Source organism: Protopterus annectens, chromosome 17.part0 (genome assembly GCF_019279795.1).
Source record: "Protopterus annectens isolate FY-2018-M chromosome 17.part0, PAN1.0, whole genome shotgun sequence".
Classification (NCBI taxonomy): Eukaryota; Metazoa; Chordata; order Ceratodontiformes; family Protopteridae; genus Protopterus; species Protopterus annectens.
Window position 1 is genome coordinate 342716640 of NC_056751.1, and position 18337 is coordinate 342734976.

At 36.9% G+C, this 18337-nt stretch overlaps 1 protein-coding gene across 1 annotated transcript in view; it reads right to left on the reverse strand.

Moving 5' to 3' along the window:
- LOC122791730 (signal peptide, CUB and EGF-like domain-containing protein 2) overlaps positions 1-18337 on the reverse strand; it is a 1774756-nt gene that overhangs the window by 26530 nt on the left and 1729889 nt on the right. Inside the window, exon 22 of the mRNA XM_044059635.1 lies at positions 8499-8578. Coding sequence (XP_043915570.1) covers positions 8499-8578 — 80 coding nt within the window. The remainder of the gene's footprint in view (positions 1-8498; positions 8579-18337) is intronic.

An 18337-nucleotide genomic window follows, 5' to 3' on the forward strand; every position in this document is an offset into this window, starting at 1 on the left:
GAGTAAGCTGGGTACCCCTGTACTTCCCCACACCATTAACTTATTTGTCACATTTGAAAGTTCTGTTTCATGCAAATACAACCTCCCTTTCAACATGCACTCTAACTTCCCCAATTTTAGGTTTTCCTCTCAGACAATCCACATCTTACACTATTTCTTGCAAACAATACATCCCCCTATATCCTAGGACCCTGTTTTAGTTACAACAGTGATCTCTTTATGTTTCTCTGAATTCATAGTATAATACAGTCATTTTCCACCACAAACTAATGTATGTCAGATTAATCCTTGTCTCACTGTGAAAATTTCCCATGTATCTCTAGCAATAAACTAGGTAACTTTATGCATTCCTTGTTAAAACACAATTTCACATTTATGTAACTTTGTGAACTCTGCCATGAAATGAAAATGTGACTTGTATATAAATTTGTGCTATGAAACAAATGATGCGCCTTCCATATAATTTTGTAAAGCATGCAGCTGAATCGTGGATGAAAAGGATCCAAGGTACGGTCCACCTCCCGATAATCAAAAATCAATCAATCATTTATAAGAAATTGAATAAGAAAAGAACCTCTGAGAACATCTTTATAAACTTTCAAGGAAGCCAGTAACAGTGAGTTAGAACCTTAACAAAAAGCTGAAACTGCTATTAGGAGCACTTTAATACAGAACATCTTAATTTAGTGTCAACGATGTGTGCTATGCGGTCTAAAATTGCTAGCATTGGAGCACTGAAAAGATAAAAACCTTTAGAAGTGGTTCATACATAGAAATAAGTGCATTCACTTCTGTATATTTCGGTACTACTGTACTTTTAAGTAGAAGTGTGGATTTTGACTACCCTGCCAGGGTAAGAAGGGTAGTTAGATATAGGGAGTTGTGGTTGGTATAAGGCTTTCCAGATAGGTGGATCAGGAGAGATCAGAAATCTTTTTAATTTTGTTGTTTCTAGCAAGTTTCTTTTTAATAGAAATCAGAAAGACCCAAGACACAGGGGCTTCCCCATAATACTGAGACAAATGACTTCTATAATAAAATGAAATGGGGCAAACACTTAAAGGAGTCCTGGGAGCCATTTCTAGACAAAAACATAACTGCTACATTCCCCTAGAAAATAAATGTGGGAAAATAAATTCCTGCATATGGCAATGGCTATGGATGTAAACAAGTAGCCTCAGGTCTTCCCAAGTGATGGAAGATCTTCTACATTATTGAAAGGTTGAGGGATTACCTGTGTGACGTAAGCCTGCAATGACTGTGTCTGTCCACAAAGGAACAGCACATGAATGTGGTTGGCTATTAGAAAGTAGGGTATAACCCATTCCCTTTCTAATGCCCCCACAGTTTCTTAAAGTGGGAGAGTCAGTTACTCCCTGCTTGTTTATGTACCAGACTACTGATGTGGTGTTTCAAGTGTGGCTATCAATAGCTCACTGAGGTAGAGTTCTGAAAGACTTCTAATGCACTTGTTTATAAAATGCTAATGTAAAGACTGGTCTCTGTCTGTGACCACACTCCTTGAACTGCATATTGTTGACAATAACCCTACATCCTACGGCACAGATATTTGTGGGTGCAGACATTACAGGGGTGGTAAAGAATCCCCAAAGTCAGGTTATGGCATTTGTGTACTATTTTAAGTGAAACTTGTAAGTCTTGGATGCCTTCATGTGCAAGACCACTGCAAAACTGCAATGCAAAATCTAACTTTGAAACCAAGTAAATATTTTCTGCTATGAGACCTAAGGCTTTTAGGCATAGTGAGATAGGGAGTGAGTAACCTTGAATGATCTGAAACACCATGTTCTGTAGGATTCCTGCCCTAGGAAAAATGTACTTTGTAGGACAGTGTGTCCAGTGTGCATCTGTGAATTTGCAGTGCTCACCATGATTCCAAAGACTGGAAACATCTCAGAAAGAGACTCTCTCACAGAAAAATTGACTTTTCTATGTTGGAGCAGCTAGGAGCCAGTTGTCCAGTTAAGGAAACACATTCATGTTTTGTAGCCTGCAACTACGGATATGCATTTATCGGAAACTATCTGGCTCCCACCTAAATATGTAGATTCCATCTGGACTCCCCAGAAACCTTCATCATGGTAGGCATCTTGGTAGTCCAAATAATGCATCCAGTCTCATTCTGACCAACAGGGAAGGACAGACTACAGTGTGACCCTACAAAAGGTCTCCTTTGGAATAAATTCATTTAGACCACTCATACTAAGAAAAGGACCAAGATCCTTTGTCTTTTGGGGCACTAAATGAACATGGAGGGGAAAAAACAAATCTTGTTTGGCATGGTGGAACCTCCTGGCCCTCTTTTGTAAAGGATTCAAGACCTCTTTTCATGCTGCACACTTTTTACAATGTGAGACATTAGAAAGTGGGGAAAGAGAGGAACTGGTGTCAAAAGAGGAATGTAATCATATAGCCTCTAGATACTATTGTCTTGATCCACTTGTCTTGTGTGAAGGACAGTCATGCATCAAAGTGGAGAGTCAGATGAAGCACAACTGCCACTAGAGTTGGACAGTCAGGCACAATCAAAGGGATTAGACTGTTGCCACTCCAAAGGAGGACAGCAGTATCCTGCTGGTGCCAACTGTTACTCTGTCTGGGTAAGTGACCATTCTGGAAGTTACTATGGCCACAGTGGTTTCTCTCAGATGTTTGTTTATTCTGTTGCTGCTAACTATGTCAAAACCAGTCCTGACATGTACACTGCTGCATTCAAGATAATATGCAATGGGAGAGTTTGAAATGAACACCAACAGCTGTGCAGGCCTCACCATTTTTCTTCATGTTTTCCACAGAACTCTACTGCTAGAACAAAAAGCACACAGCCAATTGAATGGATGTTTAGAAAAGTTTTCTTAGTATCCTAGAAGAATTCTGTAAGATGCAACCAAATGCGACTGTGAAGTCCTAGGAAAGGACTCATTGCACTCACTACACCATTTGCAGAATTGCAAGATATACTCATGGTGAAGATTACAATAGACTTGCTGCCATTTGAGATTGCTTCATTTCTCATTCAAATAAGCCTTCCAGTGACTATTCCATTTCATCAGTTAGCTCTCTCTTAAATCATAGCAAAATGAGACAAACAGTTTACTCCCATCAAAATTTACATGGAGAATGCATAAACTCAATTCCAAAGCCTCTCCATACCCTTACATTCTTTACTTTGTGGGATGGACAGCAGGTATATGTACAATAGGAATGTTTCTAAAGTCTGCTGCAGAAATGGTGGGCTCTGGCTTCGGGGTCTCTGTCAAACAGGTTTAGTCTACAAGAGGTTGGAGGATCTTGTCCACCTTCCCTATCTCCCCGTAACAAGTGCCACAACTACAGGGTATTCACAAGCTGTCTTACCAACAAAGTACAGCATTTTGTCAATTAGGGGTACTGCCCAGGAAGAGATCTGGAAGATATGGAAGGCCTCCTGCACAAAACTTTTAAGAGGGACTGTGAGGTCTGTGAATTACCCCCTCCCACCTCATCACCTTCTGAACCTCCCCAAACTTGGGAGTCATCTGGCAGGAGGAATGAACACCTTCATCCTTGTTATATATGTGGTGGGAGACTCCTGATGAGAGTGCAAGTGCCTCTTCTTAAATTTGTGCTTCCTATTTTGCCTCGGAGGAGACAGGTTCAAAGAGGAGGAAGAAGCCTCCAAGGAACTACATATGTAAGACTGATCCTGCAAAGGCACCTCAACTATTCTGTCCTGCTTGGAAAAACAGTAGAGAGCCAAAGTGCTAGGCAAAGAAGTGTCCCTTGTTGAAGTCAAAACCATGATTGGTACAGGCACTAAATGCATTAAATGTGACGCAGTCTGTATCATCAGAGTTGACTCTACACTTCTGGGTGATGGGACCAGCCTCAGCTTCCTGAGGTCAAATCCCACTGGGGGATAATGCTGAGACTGAAAGTATTGACCATAAACCTTACCTTGGTGATCTGACCCCTGACAACTGGATCAAAAGGGAAAGCTTACCTTGATGATTTCAGCAAAGGCCTTGATGGCATCAGTGCCAAAACCGATGCCAGTGGGTCAGCCCCAAGTTCTAGGATCTAAGGAACTACCTCCAACAGCATTAATGTCAAGGTTGAAGTTAAAGATGCCAATTCCAAAGACTACAGTCCTAGGGTTAAGAACACTGCTCAAGGCAATAATTCTCCCAACATTAACTTTGGGATATAGAAATTAAAGTCTGACCAGAACCAACATTTGAATGAAGACCACTGAGAAGAACTGGGACAGCCTAGTAGAAAAGTCTGGCTTTGAGGAAATGGCCCTGTCTGTCCTGGGACCAGACACAGAAGAGGCAAAAATATTTTTAGCTGAATTCTGATAAATGTCCCCATCATATTTATATAGTCTAGCTTGACAGCAGGCATAAAAATGACTCTTGTGTGACCTGATGAATCTAGCAGACAAAGGCCTAAAAGAAGTAACCATCTTTTTTTTACTTCAGAAGCACACAGGGAAGAAACTATATCTACCCCCATTTATTTAATAGCATGATGCTTCTCACATGCAGTTGTAACTATAGTTTCAGAAAGAAGATCCACAGATAAATTAGATTCATAGATATTCCAAGGCTTTTGAGTCTTATGAACATTTATATCTTGCCAGTACCCTCCCATAGGCTGCACTTCCTTTCTCCTGGAGTAAATTTGTGAATGCCTATTCAGTCATCTAGGTTACATTTATAAGAAAATAGTAAGTCATAATGCTTAACATGCAGAGTAAGTTTATTTCAGAGGTCTAAGATGAGCTAGGTTATAAAACTGTTCCTCCGTCATGCTTGACTTGTTAGTTGGTGTAGAGTTAAATCCCTGATTCTAGTATTGCTGGAGCCAGTGGACTTGTGGAGACACAAGTTGTCCAGGACAACTGTATCTCTTAATGGGCTGGTAAATGAGACAGAGATCTCTCCTCAAAAGTTAGAAAGACACTGAATAAACAGATAGGGCATCCAACCTCTCTTCATAGCTTAAGGACTTGAGGCTTGTGATCTTTTTTGGTAAGGAATCTTTAGGGTTTTTCTAACTGCTTGATATATTTAGTGAGATACATCCTGAACGGAGCATTATACATGACAACTGGTCTAACTTAAGACTGAGTATAAGGGAGTGATTACCTCTTCAGACCTTGAGTCCTTTGACAATTAGCTGTGCTAAATAGAAAGGTTTTCTCACAATTGTTTTCAAATGAAGGTCAAACAAGAAGGTATTATTAACCCAAGTTCCTAGGTTCGTGACTAGTTTTTCATTTTGTAATGGTGGGTTGACCATATGGTATGATGGGGAAGTGTTGTCTGCCAAACGTGGCATTGCTACACTTTTTTAGCATTGGGTTTGAGATTATTTTAGTATACTAAGAGTTTACTAGGGAGAGTTCATTCTGAAGGGTATGTGTTTCAGGGGATGACTTAACCCCCACACTGCAGTTATCTCTCAACTTTGTTAGTCAGAGGTTTTGGCTGTTTGTTTGGAGATTTCAGAAACAAACACTGAAAAGACAAGTTCCAGCATCAAGCCCTGAGGGATATCAGTGGACACCTTTCATACTTTATGATGATGTGTCTGTAACTCATACTGTGTGCTTTCTGTCTTTCAGCCAGTTTGCTATTTTAGCACATATGCATTTTACTTCTGTATGACAAAAGCATGGGGAATGGTGTGGAAAGCCTTAGCCAGGTGAAGATATGCTGTGTGTACCACACATCCATTGTCTACCAGCCTCCATAATCATTTCAAATAAGTTTACTCCTTTCAACAAACAGGATCCATGCTTCGCAAATTAAAACTGAGGGGGTTAAGTCTAATAAGACTCTTGATACCATAGTTTATGAGATCAGTTATAATATGTTCCATGGCTTTACAGATGAGGCTTGTATGATTGCTAGGTCTGTAATTACTTGGCTTGGTTGTAAGGCCCACTCTTATACAGGGACATCATCAATGTAGTGAGCTGTACATCAGAGACAAAACCATTAGCTTAACACAAGTTAAAGCTTTGGGTCTGCAATGCATACCTCTCAAACTCTTAGCACAAGAAATCTGGACAAATCCTAAAATAATGGTGGGCTGACACCCCAAAAACAGGGACAGACTTTAAATAATGCACTTAGAAATTTGTGTGAATAACAGGGTTTGTACTAGCATGCATTTTCTAAAGGATATGAATTCTGAAACTCAAAAGTATGTAATTATTTAGTGACTTATGTTCTTAGTGGTTTACCAGACAACCATAAATTTTATTAGGAACATACCAAAATATTAAGCAAAAATCTGGACAGCTGACAGGTATGCTGCAACAGAATGTTTAACAGCATTAATTAACTGTATATATTTTCAGGTCCCATGGAGGAATTAGTTTTGGTCTCGGTTAGCACTTTCAGTATAAGACCTTTAGAGATACCTGTGACAGAAAGGGATGCAGGTATTTTAGGGCTCTGGATAGTAGCATTGGAGGTGAAGCTGGGATTAAATTTGTCTGTAAAGACATTGGTAAGATCTTCTGCATCAGAATAGAAAGTGACTTTATGAATATGTCCAAAGCAATGTACAGTATTGTTTCTTAGTTTTCTAAAATAACTAAAGGATTTATAATTAACTTTGGCTTCTAGAGGCTATCCGGTTTGTAGTGGACCAGATACGGTTTGTTTCTCATTTTGTTTGTAATACTCTTGGTATTTTCCTTGAGAAGAGGGGTTTTGGATCAGCTATATAATTTAAGGAGCTTGTTTCTTTTGTTGTAGAGTTTACTTATGGTGGTGGACATCCAGGGTGGTTTAGTATTGAATTTCCTATAATACTTGGCATTGGTAAGGACTGCTAGCTGTATGCATTTTTCTAAATAGTACATAATTCCTTAGTGAAGTATGCTGCTGTATCAGTGTCAAGAGTGGTGCAGTCATAAATGAATACTGACATTTCATCATTAAGTAGGTTGAGGTTGGCACATTTGTAGTCCTTAAATTCAGTACAGTCTGCTGTTGGGGCTTTAGAGAGTTTATAAAGTAGATCATAAGTTTGTGGGCAGACTTCAGTGGAGAAGGAGACACAAGAAGAGTAAAGCGAGAGGTGGTCATATCAGATCAAGAGTGCTGTGTCCTCTAGTAGATTTGTTTATCAACTGCTCAAGAGAGTTTTTGTTTATTATGTCTATGAATTTTAGGACATACCCACGTTGGAGTACAGGTATCCCATTTTACTGAAGAGTAGTTAAAGTCACCCAATCAATGGAGCTTTTGTTAGTAGGAAGAACATTTAGAATCCTGAGGACTCTTAAGTGGTCATCAAGGAACAAAGAGATTTCCATTAGGTTGACAAATGAAAGCCATTTGGCTGAAAAAAGATCATTAAAAACTACTTTTGGTGGTCTCTGAGGTTGCATTTTTAACCCACTGTTGTGCATCCTCAGAGATGTTACATATAAAAGTAAAGTGTTCAATAATAAACTATTAATTGACAATTAATCCTATCTAAATTAATCAGTAGTTCAGTCTTCTGTCCTTGTCTTTTTAAACATAAAACCTGGAGAAGAAACTGTAATCTTATCACATTGTTTTTCTTTATAACTTTTATCTATTTTACAATTTTAAGTCCTCCTTTTCCCTTCTTGGAATGGTGCTCAAGATCAAGGCCTCATTAGCAGTAGATGTGGAGTTCTATTTCAATTCAGACAATGGCTTTTTTCCCCCTGCCTAACCTTATTATGGGTAAGAAGGGATTCACACATCACACTATTCTGTAAATTGCTCCTCCCCTAAGCAAAACATACATGAGGTGTTTTTGTCCTGTGGTATGATCTTGTGCCAACATTTGAATTTTTTTCAAAGCTCTGCTGTTCACACTGTACAAACTAAAGAAATGCACTCAAAAATACAGAAATTTAACAAACAACAGAAAGGACAAGAAAACCAAAATTGTACATGCAAAGCAGCACAACTGATTTAAATTGTTGGAGAGAGGGGAAAAAACTGCCAATGCATACAAGTCGAGCAAGGAAGGTAAAACATTTAATGAAATAAATACACAAAACATGTAAATGACACACCTAAAGATCAATTAAATCTGAAAGCTAAAGTAAATGCACAGCAATAAATGTTTTTGACGGCAAAACTGTAAAAAAAAAAAATGATCTCACAAAATATGATTTTGAAAAAGAAGTAATGTTGGGCCATTTCGCCTATCTAAGCAATTATGGAGAGGAAGCTGCTTGGCAGAGCATTACAGGCAAAAAGGGAGGGGCTAGTATCCACAGAAAGTTTAAGTTGCAAAGCTGATCAGAGCCCTGTGGTTGTAGTCTTGTGAGTTAATGAGGGTGGGCCTCCATCTCATATTCAACGTTTAGTCTTGATCTTCACATGCTGACTATCCTGCCCTCATTCTTTCTTAGGGATACCCTATTTGATGTGCTATCACACACTTTTGATAAAGAATTGTGACTACATACCAGTTCAATATGAAAGACCTACCTTTAATATTTCTTGATGATTTTCAGATGCGTACAGTCTACCATCCCGCACTATATCTTCTATTAGCTCTTGGTAATCTTCTGTTGGGAATATAGCATGCAAAATGTTACACAAGAAGATCTCAGTGTAAAAATAATGCAATTTAAAACATACTGTTTTTGTTTAGTTTCTCTTTAGTGATATGGTTCAGAAAAAAAAAATTACTTACCAGAAAGCATAATTCTTAAAGTGGCACATGATTTGATTGCTTATTCTTGCAGCTCACTAAAATAATTAAAAATCATCCAGCCATATAGATTATACGTCCTCAGTTTTGCTACATGGTACCATTTTTAAAGGGAGGGCAACAGAAACAGGTAATTATGAACTACTTACAGAAACAACAGATATGCGAGTGTTCAACACATCAGGTGATTTATGAAAGGTTTGTATGCTGTGCATGATAGACATAATATCCTGACAGTTCTCCCTTGATAAAAACTTTTAAAGATCTGTAGTGCAGAACCCTAGCAGTGTACATTGATGGGTTAAGCAGGGCAGACACTGTCACATGATCTTCAGTACTGTCTTCAAGGAACACAAGTGACATATACATGAAAAATACAAAACTAAAAAGCATATTAAATGTATACTTGCTATATTTACAGAACAAATACTTGAGGTGGATGGCGGAAGTATCAACAACAATGGCTAGAGAAAGGGGTAGCAAGTACCCACTGTTGAAGACCTGTTAAAGACAAACTAATATGGTGAGTACTGACATAGTTTTTCTATCTTACTTTCAGATGATCTGTAGTGGGTGACAGCTGGGAAGAATTTCAAGATGTAAAAACAACATCTTAGGGGAAGGAGTCGAGGAATGACAGTTAGGCAAGAATGAGAAAGTTCACTGCTGCAGCACAGAGGATACCAGAGGAAGCTTGGCTCCTAGAACAGACATCCAAATATTATGTTTTGATAACATTACTTACCAATGATCAAATGGCTATTGCAAAAATGTTTGCAAAGGACACATTTAAAATCTGTCACTGCAAGCACCAAGTCAGAAATAGAGGAGTAAACCTCAACTGTGTTGGCAAATGGATATGTAACTACATAAAGACAAAAGACAATTCAACTGACAGTCCATTTGGAAAGCATCTGATTGATCCCTGCCAAGCTTTCCTTACCTAAGTCAAACATGCACAACTGATCTGCCCTCCTGAGCTCATGTACCATTTTGAGGTAAAGCTTGAGCTGCAAATACACAGCCACATTATGAAGGATTTTCTCCAAGACAAAATGGAAGGGTTGATTAATGGCCAAAGCCACATTTTGGAAGAAATCAGGATATACCGTAAGGGAGATCTAGTATTTGTGACAGATAATGTGGAGTTCCATGTAAATAAAAGCTAGTGACAGTAAATGAAGCCATAACAGCTGTGTGGTGGGAATGATGTCTATCAGTAACCCTGGCCCACCTTGCACAAAGGTCAGACCTGTCAACTATAAATTTCACATACTAAAGAGAAGTAGGGCTCTTTAAAGGGGGGCAGACATGAATTAATCCCCACTCTAACTGACAGAAAAGGCAATGCTGAGATAGCGTTCTATTATTCACAAAGTCATGATGACCCAGGATGATGGAAACATGCATCCTGACCATGCAGTAACTTAGGAAAAAGTTAAATAGGTGTCCATGATATGCCAGACTTAAAAATCCACTGACTAAGGGGGACAGTTCTCTGTCCAAGAACACTATTTGGCAAAATAAATCTACTAAGTGAATGTCTTCTTTTTGTTTTGTTTTTTTGCTTAATACACCTTTTATCAATTTACGTTACTGTATTTTTGTTTACTATTTTTACCTATGAACAGAAAAGAAAAAAAATGTAACATTTTTCCATCTACATAAAATTATATATACATTACACATCTTTTCTTACTTTTTTGTAATCGTCAGTCCAACATTACATTTCAGAATTGCTGTCTTCCCTTAAACCTCACTCCTTTTCTTCCTGAACCTTATTCTGCAAGTACTCTTCCACAATTTCCATTTATTTCTATGTTATTTGCTCCTTCCTTTTCTACAGATCTCTCCTCCGGTTCATTTATCTCTTTTATAATATTCAATACTTCAGATACAGTTGGTTTGCACTTTGATTTCCATTTTCTGGTAAATGCTTTTTGGTAAACCAACACAATTAATCTTTTTTTTTTTTCAATAATCTGTCTTTTATTATTTTTCAATTACATACTACACACTACTATATATATACAATATGTACAAGATTGCTTCCAAAAGTTACACAAACATTGTATATTAACACAAAAAAATGTTAAGAAGGGAACATAACATAAAAGAGCCATCAATCTGTATTATTATTACAATCTATATCTAATCTAAGATTGAATCTGACTTATAAATATGTATCCTAAGTAACAGTGGATAAGAACCTCTAGGCCAGCACAATATTAAAAATTTGCTCCCATATTTTAACATTGTGTATACTTTTCTTATGGTCATTAATTAAAAATTTGTGCGCTAATATATGTCTTATTGCTAGTGATCTGAAATTTTCCCAAGATGTCTGGGTCGGGTTCAACCAGTTTGAAGCTATGTATAGTTTCATTAATAAACAAATATTCATGATTATGATCCTTTTTGATTTATCTAAATTATCTGGGGGAATATGTAGGATCATAAATTCCCAAGAGGGTGTTCAATGTTGGTAGCCCATTTTCTGTAATTGAAATTTTAACGAATTCCAAAGTTTAAAAATGCATTTGCAACTCCAGAACATGTGAAACAGGTCAGCTATCTGGTCTATGCAGTATGGACAATTAGGAGAATTTTTTGAGTCAAATTTATGAAGAGTAAGACGGGTATAATAGGCATTATTAAATATCATCAATTGTGTGAATAGTAATTTTTGGAGGGATACTGACTTTAATGTTAGCTTAAATGCATCCAAAATCTTGCTGTCCTCAACTAATATTAATTTTTCCCTCCAGTAATTCGATAAGAGAATATGTTTATTGTGTTTCATCTCTTTTATCAGTTTATATGAGGTAGTTATATATTTTTTGTCTTGTAACAGAGCTTCCCACAGATTGCGACATATATTTAATTCCTCTTCTTTAAACTCAAAGTTATTAAAATAGTTTATAGCTAGATCTTTTAATTGTCTCATGATAATTAGATATGAAATAGGAAGACTTTTCTCTCTTAAAATATCGTGAACTGATATCTCAAGCAAGGGAAAGAAATCCAATATGATTAAATCCTTTATTAGAGGGAATTTCTGCAAGTCTATCAATTTATTCCCTATAACAAAATTTGGGTTCTTATGGAGTGGTTGAAACACCATCATATACTTTAGTAGATTTAATAAACCAACACAATTAATCTTAATAAGATATTACTCTATCTAAGCAATTCATAACCTGTGTCCCAGCTCAAAAAATCATACATCAAAGATTTCTGACAGAGTACTCTCTAGGGAATTTTTTTTAAATCTGCCAACTCATTACTCTTGCATAACACAGATTCCTAGTTACCTATTTCTTCCCCATCACAACTCCAACATTTGCTATCTACCTAAGAAAAATGTATTTGATGTCTGAGTGGGGGGTATAAAAATACTTATGCAAACACTTCCAAGCAAAGATCCTAAATCTAATGAACTTTACTGCATAATTGGAAGTGATAGATATGTCCTTTCTTGGTTTTCTTGTAAATTGCTTTCTTCCCAATCTTTTCTAGCCTCCTCTGATTAATTTCTATAGTTAACATCCAATATTTTATATGCCCTAATAAGCATCCATTTTTTAACAATAGCTTCTGTTCTAGATTCAACTAAAACCCCCACCAGAAAAAGGTCTTTTCCTTAAGATTCCCCTATCCATTTCTCTTTGCCTATACTCTGATATCAACCCCAGGTAAGGAAGGCACTTTCTAGCCTGTAGACCAAATGGCATCCTGACCTCTTCCCACTCTATTATTACCCTTCCCTCTCTAGTTACTGTCTAGTTATTTGCTTCCAGTACCATGGTTCCTTTGCTACTTATCTCAAGTAAATTATAGCCACCTCTTGTGTATTTTCTGTACCTATACATGCAGTCATCCCTACTGGCAAACTCTCATTTTTCCATTTGTGTGTTGGCTTAATTCTTATAATAATTTCTGCTACTTTATGAATATAATATTCTGCATGGTTATTCTTCTTCTTCAGGGTCTGCATCCAAAATCCCAATCTCTCTCTATTTATTAAACTCCCACTGCTTTATCGTCATCCCTTTGATTTTAAATTATAACCTGTTTGTGTTACATATTTGAACCTTAACTGTGTAGCTCTAAAATGTCCCTTCACATCAGGTAATCCTAAACTACTTTGTTCTAGTGGAAGGATCAATTCATCCCACTTAACTCTTGCCTGACCTGTATAAAAAATTAAAGGAACTAAACTGCTTGTATCTTAATATCCATAGCCATAAACATGAGCTTCCAGTTTCTCAGTTTTTGTGTTGTCTTTTTAGTCTCTTCCCACAGATCCTTATCTGCCAAAACAAAAGCCTTTTTAAATCATATGCCTGAATACTTTATCATATTCCCATATATATGGGTATTGCTTAACAAAATCTTGTTTGGGCACATGATTCATAGCTATAGTCTTTGTTTTATTTTCATTAATTTTACATCCTAAAAAGACTTGAGACTGACTCAAAATGTTCTGCAACACTGAGATGTCCCTTTTTGGATTTATCATGTACGATATAATATCATCCACAAATGAAGCTAACTTCTTGATTACCATACCAATTATATCCTTGCATTTCTGAGTCCCTTATTTTCTTTGCAAATGGCTCTAAATATAAAACAAGTAAATGGAAAAGGGGAAACCCTTGCCTGGTTCCTCTGTTTAAAAACAACTTAACAGAGAAGAGCTACCTCACTTTAATTCTTGCGATCCTTCATATAATCTCCCAATTAATATTTTTATTGTAGCAGGGAATACAAATGCTTCCATTGCCCTACTCATAAAATTCCAGCTTACTCATCAAATGCTTTCTCTGCATCAAAAGCCACCAACAACAAAAGTATTTTCTTACATTCAACTTCTGACTGGATCATCACTGTTCTGTTAATGTCAAATGTTTGCCTTCTGTCCACAATCACACTAATCCACATCCATAAACTTTGTCCATACATTAGGCATTCTTCTAGTTAGTATGGACAAGCACTTTATAGTCATGGTTTAAAATTGAAATGAGTTTGTAAGAAGCTGGGTCTGACGGGTCTTTATTGTCCTTAGGTAAAACAGCCACCAACTCTTTCTTTCAAGATGTTGGTGCTTCCCCTCCTTTTAAAATAGTGTTAAACAAACTCTTCAATACCTTTCAGTTTCTTCCCTCTTAATTTCCAAACTTTCACAGGAATACCATCTGTTCCTGAAGACCTTCCTTAAGCTTGGTTATACATCACCATTTTTATCTCATCCCCACCAATTTTAACTGTTAGTTGTTGATCCTCAAGTACCTCTAATTCTGGTATAATTAATTCTTCCATAAATATTTCCATCTGTGCTCATTCTTGATTTCCATGTTTCTCTGTTTTATACAAATTTTCATAACACTTCCAAAACATTTCTAAAACCTCTACAAGATCTCTGGTTATTTATTTATTTTTTTTTTTGTTATAGGTTTTCCAAAGTTTAGCAACAACCCTTTTTACTTTCTTCTGCCTAAGTCGTTGTGCTAAAAGTTATTCAGCTTTGCAGTTATTATTAAAGAAAAAAATGCTTAACAGCAATCTTTCTAAACTCATGCATATTATCAAGATACTCCCTTTGTCTTCTCTTTGGCACTCTGTATTTGCACCTCTTTTTTTTCTGTGAGATTGCCCTTATTCTGTACTTCTTTAAAATTTGTCAGCCCCTCTAATTCCTCTCACTTCTTAACCATCTCTCTGATTTCTACTCTGCTTTTCATTTTATCCCACTCTATAACTTGTGAATATATTTCTATCTTTTCTAATAATTCTCAAACAATTTTCACTATCCATTCCTTAAATTTCACTCTTTTAAACAGGTAGGTGGGAACGTATCCATGTCTCATTTTTACTTCATTACCCTGCATTTTTATCTTAATTTTTATTGAAGCATGATCTAAAACAGTTACTGGATAAATGCTGGAGCTTTCAATTAAATGCAAATGTGCCTGTGAAATATAATTTCCATCAAGTCCAGCCCAGTTATTGTACATTGGGAGTTATATGCAAATTCTGTCCAAGTTCCTTCTACTGAATTCACATCTTCCATACCAAATATTTTAATAATTTTTTTCAGATATCTACCCACTTTTTTATATTTTACTACTTTGTCCCCCTGATAAATCCTCACCATTGCAAATCATGTACCAGTCCCCACTTATTGTATTCCCTGCTGAAAGCTGATTATTTCTCCCAAAATTTTCTTAAGCTCCAAAACAGCATTTTTTGTGGAATATAAATACACACCAGTGTAGTCCTCCACCTTACCAAAAGCCCCTTACTACCAGAAATCTACAATTATTGTCTTTTGTTCCTTTTCTACCTCTATTGGAGCTTCTCTAGCAATTAGAGTATTCACTACCCTTTTCCTTTGCCTTTGGTATTCTGCTGAATATCCATCCTGAAATCATTTCTATGTAAAATTCTTCCAAATTTGTCTCCTCTTGCATTATATGCACCCTGCATTTCTGAATATGAATCAATACTCTTCCCTTTTTGTCTATACCTGTAAGACTATTTTAGTTCATAGCCATCAAGATAAAAAGCTGTTATTCCCACTTATTATACATGACATTTTTTCTGAATGCGTATTTCCAATGTCTGTGTTACATGCACACACTAACATCTGGCAGGCTGATCTTTTATGCAGTTGTTTATTCTCATCTCTATTTGAACCTATGTCACATTTTTTAAGACCAAGATTTTTTTGTTTAAATGAAAACCCTCAAACAAAAATGTTTTTCAATATACCTCCATCCCCTATTCCCTTAGAACAAACATGCAAAACTATGTACATCTTCAAAAAATTAACCCTCCAGATAGGAACAATTGCCCTAAGTTGACAGCTGCATCCACAGATATTGTCTAACCTAACATTAAGATTACCTCATGCTAAAATGCATGCTACAATCTTGTTCTTTTATCTCTACTACCCTCCCAGAATATGAAAAACATCTTGTATGCTTTCAGAAAACATTAACTTTTAGTCCTAAGAAAAAGTGCAGTGGCTATCTTTACATGCATTAGAGTATTAAAGCTGCTAGGCAAGCTTTCTCTTTCATATTCACTTTCTATAATTTCAACTTTATTTTTCACTGAAGTCTTGCCATTGTACCTTTGAAGTTTACATTTCCCCCAGTAAAGAATGCTCAGAACTCTCAAGATAAATTTTTTGCACCTGCAGACAGCTATCTCCATGGAAAAGTAATCATCAATAAAACTTTGTCAATTTCACTCAGAACAGAAGATACAGATCCCTTCAGCTGCAGACTTCGTGACGCCCTCTGAACACCCACCAATGGAAAAAAAGAAAGCCAATAGCTTTGCAGATGTAAGAAACATAGCATTTTTCATGTTTTTCATTATTTTATCTTACTTGTAAAGCCTACTTGCTTACAAGAAGAAAACAAAAAAAGAATTAACGTACTCACCATAATGCTCCATCTGTGATGTCCATTTTTATTCTTCCTCAACTCATGGGTTCAGATCTGATCCTCAGATCTGAGTCAGCCACTTCTGCTAGCTCAAGGATCACTGAAAGCTTTCAAGCTCCTCCCTTTTCCATAATGCTCTAGTCACTAATATACCTCAGATCTTGTTTACTGCCCCTTATATTCATAGAGCACTGCAAAGGAATAAAACTATTAAGATAACCAGCAATGACTGAGACTCAATGAAAGGAACAAGGTTCCTTCACTATCTTAGATGCATCCACAAGAATGATCACATGGGGGCTGGTGGGAGGGTAGTTGAAAAGGAATGAAAATGGGCAATACAAATTGAATGCTATGGTGAGTACAAAACTTCTTTATCTGATGTTGTCCATTCATTCCTCAGCTCTTGGGACAGAGTCCCCAGCTACCTAATCCCCAGGAGGACTGTAAGGAAGGATACTCCTGAGTACCATTGAACAAAAAACTGCTCTGCCCCTAGAGACCAAATCTAATTTGTAATGAGCAATAAAAGTATGAAGACTAGCCTCAGTTGTGGCTGCACAAATATAATCTAGAGAGGCTCTAGACAAAAAAAGCTGAAGAAGTAACCACAGATCTTGTGGAATGTGCTTCTGGTTGTTTGGATAAGGAAATGGCCAATTTACTATAAACAAAGGTAATATTACAATGAGTCACTCGTTTATCTGTTGTTACTTTAGAGATGGATTTGCCCAATTTTGAATCCAAAAAAGATATAAACAGTTGTTCCATTTTTCTAAAATCTTTTGTTCTATGAAAATAAAAACGTAATTGTCTGAAAACATCCAGTAGGTGTAACATGTATTCTCCTTCATTTGAAAAACTTGGAAATAAGACTGTTAAGTTGATAGCTCAATTTTTGATTCATATTAGATTCTGACACCACCTTAGGAAGAAAGAAAGGTTTGGTTCATAAGGATAGTCTGTCTTTATGGAAACTCAAGGGGGCTTAGAAGGAAAGGCTTGAAATTCAGAAACCCAGAGGTAATTGCTACTAAAAATTAGTTTTCTAAGTTAAATATTATAGTTCTGTCTTAGCTGAAGGTTCAAATGGAGACTGGGTAAGAGCCTGCAATACTACACTTAAATCCCAAGTTGGTGTGGGATCTTTAATAGGAGGTCTTAAGAGAAGTGTTCCTCTTAGAAACGCTTGACAAAGTTTTGAAGATGCTAGACACTCTATCGATTCCAACATGAAAGGGGGAGATGGCAGCTAATTGCACTTTAATGGTTGAACAGTTAGCTTCTTCATTGAAGACTGATTCTAGAAATTTCAAAACTTTATAGAGACAGGAACAGAAAAGGGATCTAATCAATTCTGTTGTGACCCCAAAATGAAAACAAATCTTTTACATTTACTTTTGTCAAGTTTTCTATTGGAAACTTTGTGAGATGATAAGAGAATATGATGGACTTGGAGAGGAGAGCCTGGGCTGTCTAGCAAACAATGGAAGTGGAGAAACCATGCAGTCAATTTTAGATCTGGAATGTCTAGATGAATCGAGTCTATCAGGTGAGACAGAAGGTCTTGAATTGGCTCCAGTATCCAAGAGGGGCTAAAGAAAGGGAAACCAAATCTGACAAGGTCAATACAGGGCAATGAGGATTACTGTGCTCTTCAACTGGGATGCTTTCTGAAGAAATTTGGGAATGGCAGGTATCAGGGGAAAGGCATAAAAGAGACTGGCAGGCCAATCATGAAGTAGAGCATCTCTCGGTGACTCCATCCATGGGTGGATGAGGGCAAATAACATGCTGCATTTGTTGTTGAGAGGGGATGACAAAAGGTTGCAGCCAGGTTGACCTCATTGATGGAAGAGCCTCTCCACTACCTTTATAATGTGAGACCACTAGTGAGGCATTAGAATAGACCTGCTTAACTTGTCTGCAACCATGGTGGACTTCCCCAGAATATGTGCTGCCATCAGAAATTGACTGGATGAGATTGCCTTTTGCCACACTCATAAAGCTTATTTGGTTCCCCCTTGTTTGTTGATATATCAGACCACTGATATGTTGTCCATCTGAATCACAATAGTTCCACTGGGGAGAGTGTCTTGGAAGGCCTGAAACACAAGGAAGATAGCTAATATTTCCAGTACACTAATATGCATGTT